Here is a 17,564-nt window from a genome sequence, read left to right as displayed (position 1 = left end):
ACTAGGTAGAAGGCTTTCCTCTCCCTTCATGATCAGCTCTCCCTCAGTTTTCAGTGTTAATTTAAATGGCACAGAGAGGCCTTCCCCAATCCTCCTACCTCAGTGGGACCCCCTCTCTCTCCCCAGCACTGTAATTCTCTGCCATAACCCCGTGGTCGTTTCTTTCACAATACCACCACTGGGTCTTTGTGTGCCTCCCTACAGAGACTAAGTTCCTTGAGAGGAAGTGGGCTCTGTCTCATTCACCTCTGCGTTCTCAATGCTTAGCTCATAGTTGGCACTCGGATGCTGCTTGCTCAATTAAGGAAAGAACATCAGCTAGCAAGGGAAGGGATGGAGGCAGGATGTAAAGCCAGATTTCTTGGATGCCGACTCCTTTCCACTCCTCCACGTGATTCTGAACTATGTATAAAGCAGAAGCTTGAACCAAGTACCAGAGGAGGGGGTCAGAGTTAGCCATAACCTTTTAATGTAGTGACGTGATCACGTACAGGTCCACCAGGCTTGTGTGGCTGTCACCTGCTCTAGATGAATCACACCCGCTGGCAAAAGCAGCCTCTGGACCCAGACGGCAGAGGCAACTCTGGAAAATCCAAACAGGGCCCCGGCTGAGGTCTCACGCACTTCTCTCTCCTCCTCGCTCTTTCCTCGAATCCTCCTAGAGCCAGGACCAGGGTTTTGCCCTAGAAAGGGAAGTAGTCAAGTGCAGCAGCTGAAAACACTGGCCCGGAGGAAACAAAAGCAGCAGAGGCAGCCGTCTCTCCAGCTAGTCTCTCCTACTGCGTCGAGCCAGAATGAGCCCATGCCCTGGCCCAGTGCCAGCTCTCCTGGGGCACAAGCAGGCCAGACCCAGGGCCCATGCTCTGCCCTTCCTCAAAATGCTCCCCAAACATTAAAAGGCAGGCTCCCAGAAAGCTCCTGGGACAGTGACTGACTCGTCCTCGAGCAAGCTGGGCTTACTGCTCGATAAGAAATGTGCAGTGGGGGGCAGGGACTCCCTTGTGCAAGAGGACTGCGTTGGCATTGCTCAAAGCAGAGGACAAGTCCTTCCTCTAAAGCGGGAGTTCCTAATCCTTCTTTGCAACATGGGTCCTCTTCTCCGGGGCAATGTTTTTAACTCTGTAATACAGAATGCCTTGCATTACAAACGATCCATTATCTTGAAATGCTGTTATTGAATTATTATTTATTTTTTAGATTTTATTTATTTATTTGACAGAGATCACAAGTAGGCAGAGAGGCAGGCAGAGACAGAGGGGGAAGCAGGCTCCCTGCTGAGCAGAGAGCCCGATGCAGGGCTGATCCCAGGACCCTCAGATCACCACCTGAGCCGAAGGCAGTTTCTGGAAAGGGTCTGCCTGCCACACGGCAGGCATCCAACATGGCTCTGTTGAGCCCCTTGGATCTTCTAGGCAGATAATCACATAGATCACAGATGGGACTTTCCCTCTTTTCACTCTTTGTCCTTCTCGCCTCCTTTCTTGTTTCACTGCATCAGCTGGGGTCTTCCATACGATGTGGAATAGAAGCAGTGACACTGGGCATTCCATACGATGTGGAATAGAAGCAGTGACACTGGGCAGCCTTATTCTCAGTGTTCATTTATTAATTCGTGCCGTAGAGATGTAAAGCACCTACCATGTGCCCGATGTGACAAAACTGAGATCTTTTCCTGTCCCACTGAGGAGACTGAGGCATTCTGTGGACAGAAATATTGAGAACGTGACCAAATTCTCCCTACTTGCTAACCTGCTCTCTTAGGAGCCTGATTGCTCAAGAATACGGAAATAAGTCCCTGCTGGTGGTCGCAGGCTCAGGGCACAGCTAAGGCTGGCAGCTGTGGGCTTCCCCTGGACCACAGCAGAGCCGCCAGGGAGGCAGCACGTGGGAAGGATGATGAGAGATCAAGCCAGGGGCCCGGTTGAGGCCACCAGCTGTCTGCACTAAGCTTGTCACTGCAGGCAGAAGGAATTGTTAGAGCCAATGGAAAGAGGGATGCAGCCCCGGGGTGGGCAGTTAGGTGAGAAGATGCCTGATACCTGTTCTCTCCACCTCTTCCCACTCCTGAGGGAGTGAATGCGGAGACCAGGCCAGTGCACACACCCTCCACTCTGTCCAGCGGGCACCGGTAGGGGAGGGACATTGTTAATTAAAAACAAGATTGGGGCGCCTGGGTGGCTCAGTGGGTTAAGCCTCTGTCTTCGGCTCGGGTCATGATCCCAGGGTCCTGGGATCGAGCCCCACATTGGGCTCTCTGTTTGGCAGGGGGCCTGCTTCCTCCTCTCTCTCTGCCTGCCTCTCTGCCCACTTGTGATCTCTCTGTCAAATAAATAAATAAAATCTTTAAAAACAAACAAACAAACAAACAAGATTGATGTGTAAAATGGACCAGAATAGGGGGCGCCTGGGTGGCAAAGTCGGATAAGCGTCCGACTCTTGGTTTTGGCTCGGGTCATGATCTCAGGGTTGTGAGATCCAGAGTCTGCTTGAGATTCTCTCCCCTGCCTTCCCACCCGCCCAGATAAATATTTAAAAAAATAAAATGGGCCAGACTGGGGTTAAGGACTGGAATAGGAATGTTGCAATAAGAAAATGTGACTGAGAAGTCAGATGAGACTGAGTTATTTTTGTTTGTTTTTAAGAGGGGAGAGAGCATGGGTCGGGGGAGGATGGGGGAGAGGCAGAGAGGGAGGGAGAGAGAGAGAGAGAGAATCCTCAAGCAGACTCCCCACTGTGCGCGGAGCCTGACTCGGGGCTTAATCCCAGGAGCCTGAGATCATGACCTGAGTCAAAAATCAAGAGTCCGACACACAATCAACTGAGGCACCCAGGCTCCCCCGGACAGAGATGTTTTTAAGAGAGCCTACTGCCCTACAGGTGGGGGGGGGACAGGATTGGGAAAAGCAGACTCCATGGAAGCCAATGGAAACAATACCACCCCGATAGGCAGACAACAGCCCGCCTCCCCAGATGTCTCCATCCCACTCCCCAGGATTCGTGAATAAGCTACCACACCTGGTGGAAGGGACTTTGCAGGTGTGATTAATCAAGGACGTAGCCGAAGGGGATTATCCACGTGGACCCAAGGTCATCACAAGGTCCTTTCAGGAGGGAGAAGGGTCAGATCTAGTGGAGAAGGGCTGATGATAGCAGAGGTCAGAGGGCAGCCGCCAGCAGCTGAGGAATGCAGGCCCGCTCTGGCAGCTCCAAAAGGCAAGAATCCCCCCCTAGAGCCTCCAGAAGGAACAGAGCCCTGCCATGACCTTTGATTTTAGCTCTATTAAGACCATTCGCACTACTGACCTCCAGAGCCCTAAGATAACAAATCTGTGTTTTAAGCCACTGGGTTTGTGATAACCTGTTACAGCAGCAATGGGAAACTAATACCGCTCCCAGGACTGAGACTCCTTCTGCCCCCAACTAAACCAGAAGCAGGGAGATGTGAAAGAGAGGGCCTGCTCCACCCCGAGGTTTGGGACAAACGGTCTTTTTAGGAAGACGGAAGCTAATGGAAACTGATTCCAGGACAGTGCCAGGAATGAAGTGCGAGCAGTGCTGGGGCACCCCGGGAGGAGAGGGGCATTGCCGCTGGCCCCGGAAGGTAAGGAGTCCACCTGAGCAAGGGGGCTCAGCCTCCAGGCAGGAAGGCGCCCTCCTCTGGCGCGGAGACCTCCTGCCCCCATTCAGGAGTGGCCCGGCCTGCCGGCTTCGAGGTTGGCCATGCCTTCAGGACATTCTGCCCACTCTCCAACCTCTGCATGGCACATACAGTGCAGGGGACAAGCAAAGCCACTCAGAGCCACCCCTAAGGAAACCGGACAGGGGTGCCACCGGACATCAGGCCCAGCCTCCCCCGAGTGCGTTTGGTGGGGAGGGGAGTGGACCCGCCCCCACTCCATCCCGCCGGAGGAAGGAAGTGGTTCCCTCCTCCCACCCCTTCCCTCTGGCTAGCCTGGGACCGGATTCTCGTGATTCGCGATTGGCTCCCACGGGCGGGACCTTTGTCCATCTGCAGGAGCGCAGGAGGCCCCGCCACGCCCGGGCCTACGGAGCGGGAGGGGGCGGGGGACGGGGGCGAGCCGGAGACCAACAGGGAGACAGACGGGCCAGGGCAAGAGCCCCGGCCCGTGGCGGCGCAGGGTTAGAGGGCGGGCTGGGGGGGGGGGGAGGGGGTCAGGAGGAGGGGCGGGAAGGGAAGGAGGGAGGGGCCGGGCGGCTCCGCGGGCGCCGAGCTCGCAGTCGCTGCGGTGGCCGCCGGCGGTTGGGGCGCAGGGTAAGTGCTCCGCGGCTGGGACGCGGCCGCGCCGGCTGTAGGCGCTCTCCCAAGCCGTCCCAGCCGGAGCCGTCCGAGGAGCGGACCCTCACCCTCCCCGACCCCCTCCCCCAGCCTGCCTGGGACCCCGCCCCCAGTTGCCCTCGGTTCCGGCGGCGCGGGCGGACTGGCACTCCCCCCGGGGACCCCTTGCCCTGTGCAGGGAGAACTGGAGTCCGCTGGAAACAGGGCAGGAGGCCTGGTGCCACGGGACCTGGGAGGGAAGCCCCTCTTGGCCTCAGTTCCCTCCCCTTGAAAACGGGAGCATTGATAAGAACTACCCTTTCGTCCCGGGCTTACCGTGCAGACAGGTGCCTTCATCACCCGCCGAGGGCAGCAACAGGTGCGGTGAGGACCACGCTTGTCTCGTCTTACAGGTGGAGACGCCGAATCTCGGGCCAAGCCACTTGCCTTGGGTCACCTGGCCGAAGCAGGCAGAGCCAGAACCTACACCCAGGTCTGTGTGAACCCCTAAATCCTTTTATTCACCATCCCTGCCCCTCCCTGCCCCCCCCCCAGGAAGACTGCGGGGGAGAAGTGAGGATGAAGGTAGTCCTGGGTATCCCAGGAGGAGGCTGAGATGAGACAACCGCCAGGGCCGCATCCCTTCACCTGGGAATATCCCCCCCCCCCCGAGATTTTATTTATTCATTTGAGAGAGAGAGCATGAGCAGGGTGAGAGGCAGAGGGAGAAGCAGACTCCTGGCTGAGCAGGGAGCCCGAGGTGAGGCTCCATCCCAGGACCTGGAGATCAGGACCTGAGCAGAAGGCAGCTGCATAACTGACTGAGCCTCCCAGGCACCCCTCTCTTGGGGCAAGGTGTGCTGAGGAAAGAGAATGGTGGGTTGGGGACAGGTTAAACTGCAGGAGGCAGCGGTGCTGCCCCCCACAGGAACTTACAGACCTCTCCCCACCATCTCTGCTGGGGGCAGGGGCCCTTACAGCCCCACTGTGGGGCTTCATCTCTTCATCACTCCGTTCCCTCGACTGTCCCGGGGGCTAAGCATGGTACTTACCGTACAGCACTGCTGAGATGAAGTGAGACACTGGGTACAAAGGCTTAGCCCAACACCTTGCCCAAGGCTACCACGGAGCTATGCCCACCGCCCCCACACACACCCTCCAGCTTCTTCCCTGTCCCTCTGAAAGCACACCTCTGTGCCTGACACCTTTAACCTCGGGTCAGTCAGGGCTCTTCGAGATCTGCACAATTTCCGGACAGCTTCTTGAGTAAGCCAAGGCTGCCAGCGGCAACTTCTCGCACTCTTGAGTCCCTAGGGGAAAGACTAGTAGGAGCACCATTTTGAAAATCTTTGGGCTGACGTTTGCACAATTCCAGAACCACTCCAAGGTCCCCAGGCCCTCTGCGATCACAGGTTTAGAGAGAAGGAGGAAGCCCTGACTCTTGTTGCCCCAAACCGGCTCCTCATCTCCTCCCCCTACATCTGAGCCCGCAGCGGGTTCTGCTCCTCAGCATGTTCTGAATCTGGCCAGCCCTCTGCATCATCTTTTGCCTCCCGTTGGCCTCCCAGCCACCGCTCTTGACCTCAGCATTGCCTCCCAAGCCCTCTGCAAGGTCAGACCCTTGTGTCCTGCCCCTGTCCTTGCACCGCATGTTCCCTGCAGACCCACTGACCTCCTCTTTCTTCCTTGGACCTGCTGGGGTTTTGTTTTGTTTTGTTTCTTTGTTTTTGTCCCCTTGGGACCTTTGCACATGGCCTGCCTTCTCCAGGGACTACTCTTCCCGGCCATCTTCTTGTGACTTACCTCTTTGCTACTCTGGGACTGCTGTCCAAGTTGCCTCCTCGCCTTCTCACAACTTCCCTGACCACTGCACCTGCGGGAGCCCCACTTCCTGCTCTCTTCCTGCATTACCATCACTCCTTCTCTTTCTTCCCATGCTTAGCCTCAGGGGATCTTACCTTGCTTACATGTTTCCCTGGTTCCCTGTTTGTCTACCCAGCTAAAGTATCTGTCTCCCAGTGCCCTGACCTTTTTCTTCATCACTTCGGATTCCCACCCAGAACCCAGCACAGTGCCTGGCATGTAGTAAAAGTTCCAATTTTGTTGTACAATTGCCAGTCATGTGTGCAACCGTCAGAGTTTGACTTGTCATTGCTTAACAGCCTTCTTTCTGTATTTCTACATAGACCTCAGAATTGTTATTCCTTCTAACAGCCCACTGCCTTTCTCAGCTGTTCTCTAAAGTGGGGCTTGTGGCGTCTTTCCAGGTTTAGCCATCATATCCAAAGTAGCTTGTCCACATTGCACCTGTGTTTTGGTACGCAATGATTTGAAATAATAGCTCCAAACTGATGTGTTCAAGTCAAGAGTATGATTATTTTGAAGGCACTTGGCACTTATCACCAGAGGGCTGTTAAGGAAAAACAATGCCTGGCAGTGTGCAAGTTTCCCTACAGCCCCACAAGCACTGAGTTTTATCACTTTTGTTTTGTCTAGTTTAATGGAGAGGTCATGTATGTATCTTTAAATTTTCTGTTGCTTGAATTAGTGAAGCTGGTTGTTTTTCTATAAATGTGCTCTATTTCCTGCCTTGTGAAGGAAGGAAATCTCCAGGGTACCTTAACAGCTCCCTTCACCTTTGCCTGTGCTAAAGGTTCCACTTGAGCCCGTCTCATGAGAGCAGGGTGAGGGCCCCCAGGGGCTAGAACAGGAACACAGTGAGCTAGCTGAACTGTGCTGGTTGCAGAAGCCATCCTGCCAGTCGACCAGCAAGAAACCCTCTGAGAGGCCCTTGTACCTACAACCCATGCTACTGAGGAGAGAAAGAACTTTATTTTTTTGTTTAAGTCTTTATGAAAATTTTTTCCAGTTGATAATTTTTTCTTAAATCATCAAAGGACACGGTGTGCAGGGTTATTTATTAGAACATTGGGACAGCAAAAGATTGGGAAGTAATCCAAATTCTGATCACTAGTGGGACTACTACACACATTCCTCCAGGGGGAACCTTGTGGAGTCATTCCAAGGAGTGCATTCAGTATAGCGCGTACTGATCGAGAACAACCAGAAATACTGTATTAGTCTCCAATAGCCGCCATAACAAATTACCACAAATTGGATGGCTTAAAGCAACATAAATGTATTACTTTACAGTGCTGGGGATTTGACGTCCACACTCTGTCTCAGTAGGCCAACATCAAGGTGTTGTGTGGCCAGGCTGCATTTCTTTTTTTCTTTTTTTTTTTTTAATATTTTATTTATTTATTTGACACACAGAGAAATCACAAGTAGGCAGAAAGGCAGGCGGGGCGGGGGGGAAGCAGACTCTCTGTTGAGCCGAGAGCCCCATGCGGGACTCGATCCTAGGACCCTGAGATCATGACCTGAGCCAAAGGCAGAGGCTTAACCCACTGAACCACCCAGGTGCCCCCAGGCTGCATTTCTTTTGGACACTCGAAGGGAGAACCTCCAACTTTTGGAGGCTGTCCACATTCCTTGGATTGCAGTCCCTTCCCTCGGTCTTCAAAGCCAGTAGTGTAACATCTTCAAATCTCGGACTCCAGCTTCTGCTCCTGCACTCACATGTCCTTCTGTCTCTGATGCTTCTGCTCTATTCAGAAAGACCCTTCTGATGACATTGGGGCCACCTGGATAATCCCCATCTTGGGAGCCTTAATTGAATCGCATCTACAAAGCCCCCTTTGCCATGTACAGTGACATATTCACGGGTTCTGGGGAGTAGGACAGGTACACCTTTGGAGGGAGGGGGTTCATTATGGAGCTTACCACACCCTAAAGGGAAGTAAGCAAGGTTTCAAGCAGTGTGTGTGTCGGCTCACATTTGTTGAAGTTTAAAGAAGAGAAAAGGAGTAGATATAGATGTGCTTGCAAAGGCGTAGAATACCCCTAAAGACCACACAGGAAACTGCTAAGAGTGGCTGCTTCTGGGAAGAATGGGTAGAAAGGAAGCTTACTAGTCACAATATATCTTTTTGAATTGTTTCAGTTTTTTGGTACATACCTGTGTCACCTACATTAAAAATAAATTTTAAGGGCGCCTGGGTGGCTCAGTGGGTTAAGCCGCTGCCTTTGGCTCAGGTCATGATCTCAGGTTCCTGGGATCGAGTCCCGCATCGGGCTCTCTGCTCGGCAGGGGGCCTGCTTCCCTTCCTCTCTATCTGACTGCCTCTGTCTACTTGTGTTCTCTGTCTGTCAAATAAATAAATAAAATCTTTAAAAAAAATAAAAATAAAAATAAATTTTAAGAACTAATACATACTCATTGTAAAGGGTCAGACCTTCCAGGAAGTGAAGGAAAATACCTACAAAAATCAGTCCCCTCGACCACTCCCTTTTTGTCCATCAATAACCACTGTAAACAGTTTGGCTATATCTTTACGGACTTATTTTTAAAAATGCATATGTAATTTTTTTCACAGATTGGGTCATACTGTATATATTATGCTGTAATATATATTTACATATACACTATATGCACTTTTTTTTTTTTTTTTTTTTGGACAGAGAGATCACAAGTAGGCAGAGAGACAAGCAGAGAGAGAGGAGGAAGCAGGCTCCCCACTGAGCAGAGAGCCTGATGTGGGGCTTGATCCCAGGACCCTGGGATCATGACCTGAGCTGAAGGCAGAGGCTTTAACCCACTGAGCCACCCTACATATACACTTTAATGTATGTCTATGGGTCTTTATTTTTTTTTTTTTTAGTTTAAACTGGAGTGAAATTCACATAATATGAAATTAACCATTTTACAACTCTGAACAGTTCAGTGGCGTTTAGTGCGTTCCTGATGTCACGTAATGACCACCTCTATCCAGTTTCAGAACATTTTCATCAAACCAAAAGCAAACCCTGCCTCTGTTAAGCAGTCAATCACCATCCCCCTCCCCACCTCCTAGTCCCTAGCACCCACCAGTCTGCTTTCTGTCTCTGTCTCTGTGGCTTTGCATATTCTGGGTGTTACATATCAGTGGAATCATGTCATATGTGAAGTTTTGTGTGTGGTTCCTTTGATTTCGTGTCCAGTGGAATCATGTCATATGTGAAGTTTTGTGTGTGGTTCCTTTGATTTTGTGTCCTGTTCTAGGGGTTCATTCATGCTATAGCATGGGTCAGGACTTCATTTCTTTTTAAGACTGAATAATGTGCCATTGTATGGGTGGAACATCTTTCATTCATCCATTCATCCCCTAATGGACACTTGGGTTACTTCCCTTTTGGCTAAGAGTTTTTTTTTTTTTTTAAGATTTTATTTATTTATTTGACAGAGATCACAAGTAGGCAGAGAGGCACGCAGAGAGAGAGAGAGAGAGGAGGAAGCAGGTTCCCAGCTGAGGAGAGAGTCCAATGCGGGACTCGATCCCAAGACCCTGAGATCATGACCTGAGCCGAAGGCAGAGGCTTAACCCACTGAGCCACCCAGGCGCCCCAGGCTAAGAGTATTTTTGTATATGCATTTGTCTGAGTTCCTGTTTTCAATTCTTTTGGATATGTACCAAGGATGTGCATCCTTCTACATAAACTTTGAGCTTTATGCTATTTTCAGACACTGTTAACGTAAGCAAGTTAAAAATAATTTGTATCAAAGTGTCGCAAAGCACACACTAAGATAAATGATAGCAGGATGTCAGATCTAGACAAACGTTTTCTTATTTTCCAGATCCAGAGAGGACAGGAAAATGGCTGCCTGGGATGAAAAGGTAAATTATTTCTGATGGACCAGCAGTGTTAAAGGACCTCCCCAGGCTTGAAGACCATTCTGTTTGGTGTTTCAAACAGGATAAAGGGAAAATACCTGTTTGGGATGCTTCTGCTATCCCGAAGTGTTCAGTCACAAAAGTGAAAACTATAGTAGGAATTCACAAACCTCAAGATACCCCAGTAATCTGAATCAGATCCTTCAGAGCCCACCTCTGCATTTTAATAATAACCATGTGTCATGAGCCCCGGACCTTCACCTCACTGACACCTCTGTCTCCTTATCTGGAAAAGGGAGAGAAAATTACCCTTGTTCCAGAAGGCTTGTCGGGAAGAGTTGAGGAGACCGTGATCTCAAAATGCTAGGCTGATACTGCCCATTTTACAGAGAAAGACACTTGGGCACAGAGAAGTAAAGCCACTTGCTCAAGATCACACAGGTAGGAAGTGGCAGAAATAAGATGTCACCCTGGCTTTACCTCCTGTATCATGTGATCATCCCAAGCAGAACTATTAAACTCTGTCCTTGATATCTGGGGTGCAGGGTTGTTGGGCTTGGGGGGACATCTGTTATGAAGGGTAAGGACAAGGTAGAAAGGAAATGTGGCTTCCATTTTAGTTGTTTTCTGGGAGGTTCCGGGGGAGCTAGCAGGTAGAGCTGGGGGCTCAGGGTAGCAGCAGGGTGATCAGTGAGTGTCCAAGAAGCAGGGTCATGGACTGATAGTGATGCCCTTTTAATGGTAAGAATCATTTGGATTTTAAGGCTGTTTAGAGTGGCAGGGAAGTGGCCCATGCTGTATGCTACCAATTCTGATTTCAGAAAAGTTGGAATCTGGGGAAAATGTTCCTCTTGGAATTCGATGAAATATAGCAGGAGAAGCATTAGCAATCATAGCATGAACATCTCCTGAGCACCCACTCCGTGCCAGCTATGTGCTCAGCGCTTTCTGTATGTTTGGTTGTTTAAGCCTCTCAACAACCCAGTGCATTAAGTGCTGTTACTTCTTTCCCGCTGTTACAGATAGGGAGATTGAAGCACAGCAAGGGTTATCGATTTGCCCAAGGTCACACAGCTGGCCAGAGGCCCAGACCCACGCTGCCTGCCTTCCATGCCCTAAGTACGGATGAGTGATGGTGCCCTGTATGCTTTTCAGACACAGTCGATCCCAAAGATAGGCTGGGTCTCCGGGGCAAAGAGCTCCTGGCAGGAAGGGAGCAGAGAAGGGGGATTGCAGCGGCAACAAGGGCTCTCGGGGGCAGATTCCTTCCCTCGACGAATGTTTATCCGTGCCAGCGGTGTCCCGGCACCAACCTCATCTGGCAGGCTGTACCAGCAGTCCAGCAGACGCTGGTCCCTGCCTGCCTGTGGCTTCTTCTTCCGCTGAGCGAAAGATCCCTGTCAAGTCACAAAACAGTGCGTGTGAAGGGGCACGTTTGCCGAGCCATTAAGGAGTGGTCATGGTTCATGTGGGTCCCTCCCTGGGACCACTGAGATCAGAAGGGCCTCCGGACCTCATCAGATCACAGGTCTCTCTGTCTGACACCTGGAGGGCTGGAGTAGGTTACCAGGTGCTGAGGGATGACCAAGAAGGTGTTGTAGCAGAAGAAGTGGCCCTTGCGGAGGGCCCTGGAGCAGGGCAAGGTGGGGAGGGAGCAGGGGCATGGCAGGAAACTGGCGGGGACCAGCAGCGTGGGAGGGATTTGTGAGTGAGGTGCCCAGAACCTGGGGCCACAGTGGTCCTGGCGTGTATGCAGAATGGGGGAGAAAGACCACTTTCCTTTGGAGGGTCACGGAAAGTTCTGCAGAAGAGGCAGCCTTTCAGCTGGGGCCTTGGGATTTGAACTCATGGAATCCAAGGAAAGGGCATTTCCAGCGGCAGGAACAGGATAGACAAAGACCAGGAAGCGGGCTCTCCTGTAGAGCTCCACAGAGCAGAGCGGAACGGGCAGGGGCGGTGATGGAGGAGGGAGAACCCTGGTGCCAGAGCGGACTCTCTGCCAATCTGGGAGACGCTAGTAGACCACCTGCTGCTCTGTGGCTCCAGTGGGTGGACGGCCTGGATTCCAATCCTGCCTCCACCCATGGTGGGCTGCATGACCTCAGACGAGTTTCTGAAACTCCCCGAGCCTCCGTGTGCTTGGCCATGAGTGGGGTCAACAGTCCTCCCCATGTACTTGGGTATTGGACGTACAGTGCCTGCCACCGCAGAGTGAGGAACTCCAGGAGTTCAGCGATTTTCATTCATCAAAGGCCAATGGAAACACAATTCCTACTTTCCATCATTTGTAGTTCCCTGTGAAAGCAGGCAAACCAAAAAAGCCGAAACACTTGGTGCTGGTTATTCTGGGGTGAAACCAGCTCATACCTAGTGAGGGGCAGGATCACCCCTACAGTTGTTCTGGATAAAAATTCAATAGTGTGTGTCCAGAATCATGGCAGTGTTCCTCATCAAACCTGGTCCTCTCTCTTAAAAGGAAATGACCCATAAAAAGGAAACTAACTGCTAGCACCCTATTCCATAGCCCGTCAGGTGCCATTGATAGGAGATGTGCCATTATTTTGTCCTATGGAGAAACGTGGTCTTGGAATTGGTGATAAACGTGCTAAAAATGAGAAATCAGATTCCATAGTGAGAGCATTAACTTCTTGGTGCAGTTTCTTGGCTGTCAAAAAGGCATAAATCTATGCACATAACTAGCAGGAAAAATAAAATACAGAATTGTCTGCCGTCTTTGATTATAATTAGAGAGAAAGAGACCTTAGGTGGATAAGAAGTCTGGTGTGTTGGGATTATCGTGAATTCCTTTCCTTTTGCTCCCGTTTTCACGGAGCTGAGAGAAAGAAATCTAGGGTAAAGGTCTGTTCCTGGGGTGAATGACAAGCTGGGGTTGGGGGCTGTGCAGGGGATCTGACTGACTGAAGCCAGGGGCCTGGTGGGGTGAGGGGGAGAGGTTGAAGGCACAGAAGCAGCAGAATCACAGAATGGGGGTGCAGAGCCAAGGGGGGGTGGAGGAGGGAATAACTTCCGGGATGGGGGAGGGGCACAGAGGCCCGCCAGTACCAGGAGCTGACAAGAGCTGGGGAATATTGGGCCAGGACCACCTGTAGCAGTTGAACTTCTATTGAGTCAAAGGACAAGTTCCTTTTAGTAATTTACCCTTCTGGAGTTAAAAAACTGTTTTAATCAATTGCTTTTAGGAGCTTTTGAATTGTCCTGCTGCCCTGGTGTCTGAGGGAAAAATGACAGTGTCGTAGGAGGAACTGGTGGGGTTTTTCAGACCTGTCTCACCCGTACGCAGCTCTGCAGAGCCCATCTCCTTGTGCCTCTGAGTTCCTCTTCTGTGAAATGGGAACAGTGATACTCCTTCTCGAATTGTGGCGATCAGAGCTGCTCACTGCAGCAGGGCCGGGCTACGGTAAAGTTGCCACCTGGAGCAACCTTCGAGGTTGTTCTCTGGGTTCTTGGCCATCCGCTCGCCTCGTCCTCCTCTTGGATGATGCATGTTACCAGCCACATCTGGGGAACCTGGGAGCCAGTGTGCTTAGCCATCGCGCTAGCCCTTTGCTCATTTCTCGTGAGGCTCAGGGTTTACTCGCCGTGCCGGTGCTCACCCGCGGCTGCACATGGGAGGTCCCAGCACCCAGGCCACCCCCAGACCAACCGAATCACGATCTTGGGGCCTGGGACCGCGGCCTTGGGTTTTTTAAAAGCTTACAGGTGGTTCCAAAGTGTAGCCAGGGCTGAGAGGCACCGGTTAGACTGCGGCTGGGGAGGGCCTCTCTCCGTGGGCTGCTTTGCAGTGAGGCAGGGGAGAGGGGCGTCCTGAATTCGGTTCTTCCATCTTTTCCTGGCCAAAGCATTGCTAAGACGCTGGGGCTGGGAGTTGCCCGGATGACTCGGTCAAAATGGTGATAGGTCTTCGTTTCTGGCTGAATAACTGTTTTTTTTTTTTTTTTTCTTGATATGTTTTCATTTTCTTTATGCTTTCATAATAAAATAACATGACTTACGCTTCCCAGTTTGCACAGCTGATATCACATACTTTGAGCAGGGCTGTCTCCTCTCTGGCAAACCCTTCCCAACCCCAGGGAAATAGACCAGGCCTGTGCTCCGAATACCTGTGTCCCTTTCAAACTCAGCTCATTGGTGACTCCCGAGTCCTTTAACGGGCTGCTGTCTGTCATTTAAGCAACGGAGTAGAATAAAATGGAAACCACCAGAGTGCTCGCACAGAGAAGCTTGGTCGTAGATCTCGTGTCTGTCAGTGTGTATTAAAAGGCAGGATTAAAATTTGTTTTTCTCACTGAGTAACCCTGGGCTGAGCTCCCTGCCCAGCGCCCAACCAGGGTGATGTTCAAAGAGGTCGTTGCAAGAAGAGGGGGCTTTGGGCCAGGCAGCTTCCCTCCGAATTCTCTCTCTCTGGCTGTGGGCCCTGGGGCAAATTGTTTGGCTTCCCCCAAACAGAAGTGTTTCGGTCCCTCCTCCTGGGGTTGTTGCAGTGTGTTCTGGGGAAGAGGGGGTAGGGGGTAAGGGGGGTGGTTAACGCCAGGCTCCTGCTACTACAGAATGTTCTTTCCCCCATCTTCTCCCTCCCCACCCCCCCACCCCGGGCCTCGCCATCCTCTTGGCCATCCAAGGCTGGGAGATGACTCAAGATGGGAGGGATCCTGACCCTGCAGGAAAAGGAGAGAAATGTTGCAGCATCCCCTGGGGTACCTGGGCCTCGGTCGGGTGCCTTAGCCCGTAAGCAGCAGCCCCCACAAGCTGGTCAACCACCAGTGGCGGTGGTTTTTGTCAACCTCAGACTTCCTCCCCGCCCTAGAGAAGGAAAGGCTGCCACGCTTATTTAAAGACTTCCCTGATTTTAAAAATAGGCATTCCTCAGAACCCAAATCCCCAGGGTTGGGGGGGGGGGGCAGCAGCCCTGGGGCAGGTCACCTTGCTCCTGGAGGTGGTCCTGCCTCCCCACAGAGGAGAGTTTGCTGGGGCGTGGGGCGGGGGGGGGGGGGGGGGGCGGGATTCTTTCCACCATCCAGGCTGTGTTCTGCAGGATCATGTAAGACGGGCCCTGATAGTAGGGACAGACCCAAACACAGGACTCACTCAGTTCCTCCAGGAGCCAGTGGTGACCCTGTGGGTCAGGTGTCTCCTGGGAAGCTTGTGAGAGACGCAGTGCTGGCAGTTTCTGCGGGGGGCCGGTCACAGGGGTACCTTCTGTCCAGCCCTTGCAGACTCCCCGAAGGAAAGCAAGTGCTCCCAGTAAGCCCCGTTGCATACACAGTCTAGGCCCTGTGAGCTCTTCATATCGTGAGTGATGGAACCTTCCAGATACTAGCCAAGGGCCAAGCAGGCCTTTCAAAGGACAGCAGCCTCAAGCCTGCTCTGCCCCAGGAGTGACGGGATTATGTCTTGAGACGTGCTCTCTGGCTGCTGATGGAGCTGCTGCGTCCTCCATGTGAGAGGTGGGGGTGAGGCTGGCTGGTGACAGAGGGTGGGAGAAGCAGGTGGCCCCGGGGTTCATGATGAATAGGCTGTGGGGAAGGAACGTGAGCACAGGGGGACAGCTTCTTTGAGTATGTTTTAAGTGCCCTGGACTAGAAGACAAGAGACCGAGGCACATCCCCAGGACTGTCTGCTGACTGGAGGCATTTGCTGGGTTATAGGGCCTCAGTTTCCCCATCTGCTAGGGGAGGGAAGGTTGCACCTCAGAACCTTGATTCTATGTCTCACAAAATCCTCTTCTGTGGCCTCAAAAAATCAGCTTTTCTGGTATCTGTTGTTTTCCCCTCATTGGCAGAGCATTTTAGCAAGAACAAAACTGGTAGACTTGAGTTCATATTGGCTGGCTTTACCACTTATGTTTCTTTGTTTTTAGGTGTTTGTTCTGTTCCATTGTTTTGGTTTTCTTACCCAGGGATTCCAGTAATGGATGTATTGATTCAGTCTCCTTCCTGCCTGACCCCCAAATACTTCATTCACCGTTCAGTTCTCTGTAGGTGGGATCTCCCTCCAAAAATGGCTATTTCTTAGGCTTAAATCTGATACAATAAAATCTGAAAGTTTTTCTTCACCCTCCAACCCAACCTCATGCCCTTCTCAGAGGGAATGTTTGATTTGGGTTATCGATTTTGTCTATTTTTTTGGTGGTTTTTTTGTTTTTGTTTTTGTTTTGTTTTTTAGATTTTATTTATTTTCGAGTGAGAACAGGGGGAGGAGCTGAGAGAGAGAGAGATTCTCTAGCAGAGCCTGACACAGGGCTCAATCCCAGGACCCTGAGATCATGACCTGAGCTGAAACCAAAGTCAGATGCCTAACTCACTGAGCCACCCGGGCGCCCTGATTTTGTCTGTTGTTGACAAAGATGGCATATGATGCCGTCTGGTCCACAATGTGCTGGGTCTCACTTAGAGTCTGTTTAGATCAAGGATGCTTCTCTGTGTCCGTGCCTACGGGTACAGCCCTGATCGCCCTCTGAACAGCCGCCTGGGATTCTCTAGCACAGGTCTGCTGCAGAGTGTGTAATGTTGGACTTTGAGGTCATTTCCAAGTTTGGGCTGTTGTAGCATCACTCTAGGGACCATCCACGTGCTTACGTGTGAGTCCCTTGTCAGGTCAAATGATAGGGACATTTTAGATTTTGATAGAAACTGGTTAAGGCCGAACTCCTTCTTTGCTCTCATGCCTGGCTCATTGGAGAGACTCTTATTTTTTTTTTTTTAAAGATTTTATTTTATTTATTTGACAGCATGTGCACAAGCAGGGAGAGCAGCAGACAGAGAGTCCAATGTGGGGCTCAATCCCAGGACCCCGGGATCATGACCTGAGCCCCAAAGGCAGACACTTAACTGACTGAGCCACCCAGGTGCTCCCAAACATCTTTTCAAAAATGAAAGAAACTGCCCTATTGCCCTCCTAAGACGAGTACCCCTTCCCTAACCGCTGTTATCCTGCAGTGGCTAGGGGACTCTGGGCAGTGGCTCTCTTCTCTCTGCACCTCAGTTTCCCCCTCTGGAGTGGAGAGCCTGCCCCGTCTACCTCTCAGGATTGTTAGAAGCTACAAGTGAGAGTAGAGGCGGGCGGAGGTGGCCTGTAAGCTGTGACCAAAAGGAAGAAGTTGCTGCCAGGATGGGTGGCAGGAACAGGCCTTTCCCAGTGGTTTTGCAACCTCTGAAGGAGACTGCTTTCTCCTCGGAGCCCAGGATGGACGTGTGGCCCACGAAGGTAAAGGGAGGGAGCGGCCACCCATCATCGGCTGACTTGGGTGCGTGTCTCTGCCTTAACTTCCTGGAGCCTCTATAACAAATAACCACAAACCAGGTGGCTTAAAACAACAGAAACGTATTCTGTCAGTTCTGAAGCCTTGAAGTCTAAAATCAAGGTTTTGGCAGGGTTGGTTCCTTCTGGAGGCTTTGCAGGAGCATCTGTTCTCTCCCTCTCTCCCAGCTTCTGGTGGTTGCTGGCGAGCTTTGGTACCCTTGGCTTGTAGACGCAGCACCCCAGTCTCTGCCTCCATCTGCGCATGGTCCCCTCCTCGTAAGGACATCCGTCTTTGGACTTACGGCCCACCCTAC

At 51.7% G+C, this 17,564-nt stretch overlaps 1 protein-coding gene and 1 long non-coding RNA gene across 8 annotated transcripts in view; one reads left to right on the top strand and one right to left on the bottom strand.

Moving 5' to 3' along the window:
• Positions 1–452: 452 nt before the first annotated feature.
• On the bottom strand, positions 453–4,701 carry LOC123390157. The gene is made up of 2 exons (XR_006604793.1): positions 4,613–4,701; positions 453–683 (listed from the first exon to the last, which is right to left on the bottom strand). It is a non-coding gene; the product is annotated as an uncharacterized LOC123390157 (long non-coding RNA).
• Positions 2,827–17,564, top strand: part of HVCN1 (hydrogen voltage gated channel 1) — a 36,664-nt gene continuing 21,926 nt past the window's right edge. For 2 of the 7 annotated variants that reach the window (XM_013056538.2, XM_045073724.1), the window contains exons 1-2: positions 4,696–4,769; positions 9,954–9,993. In XM_013056538.2, the coding sequence (XP_012911992.1) occupies positions 9,973–9,993 (21 nt within the window). In that variant the 5' untranslated portion in view covers positions 4,696–4,769; positions 9,954–9,972. Of the gene's footprint in view, positions 4,141–4,619; positions 4,770–9,953; positions 9,994–17,436 lie in introns of those variants that run through there. The other 5 variants (XM_045073731.1, XM_045073730.1, XM_045073728.1 and 2 more) reach the window with 5 other exon arrangements.

Source organism: Mustela putorius, unplaced genomic scaffold, assembly GCF_011764305.1.
Source record: "Mustela putorius furo isolate JIRA1106 unplaced genomic scaffold, ASM1176430v1.1 tig00537248_pilon_pilon_pilon, whole genome shotgun sequence".
NCBI classification, from domain to species: domain Eukaryota; kingdom Metazoa; phylum Chordata; class Mammalia; order Carnivora; family Mustelidae; genus Mustela; species Mustela putorius.
Note: the sequence above shows the minus strand (reverse complement) of the source record. Positions and strands in the feature narration are given on the sequence as shown.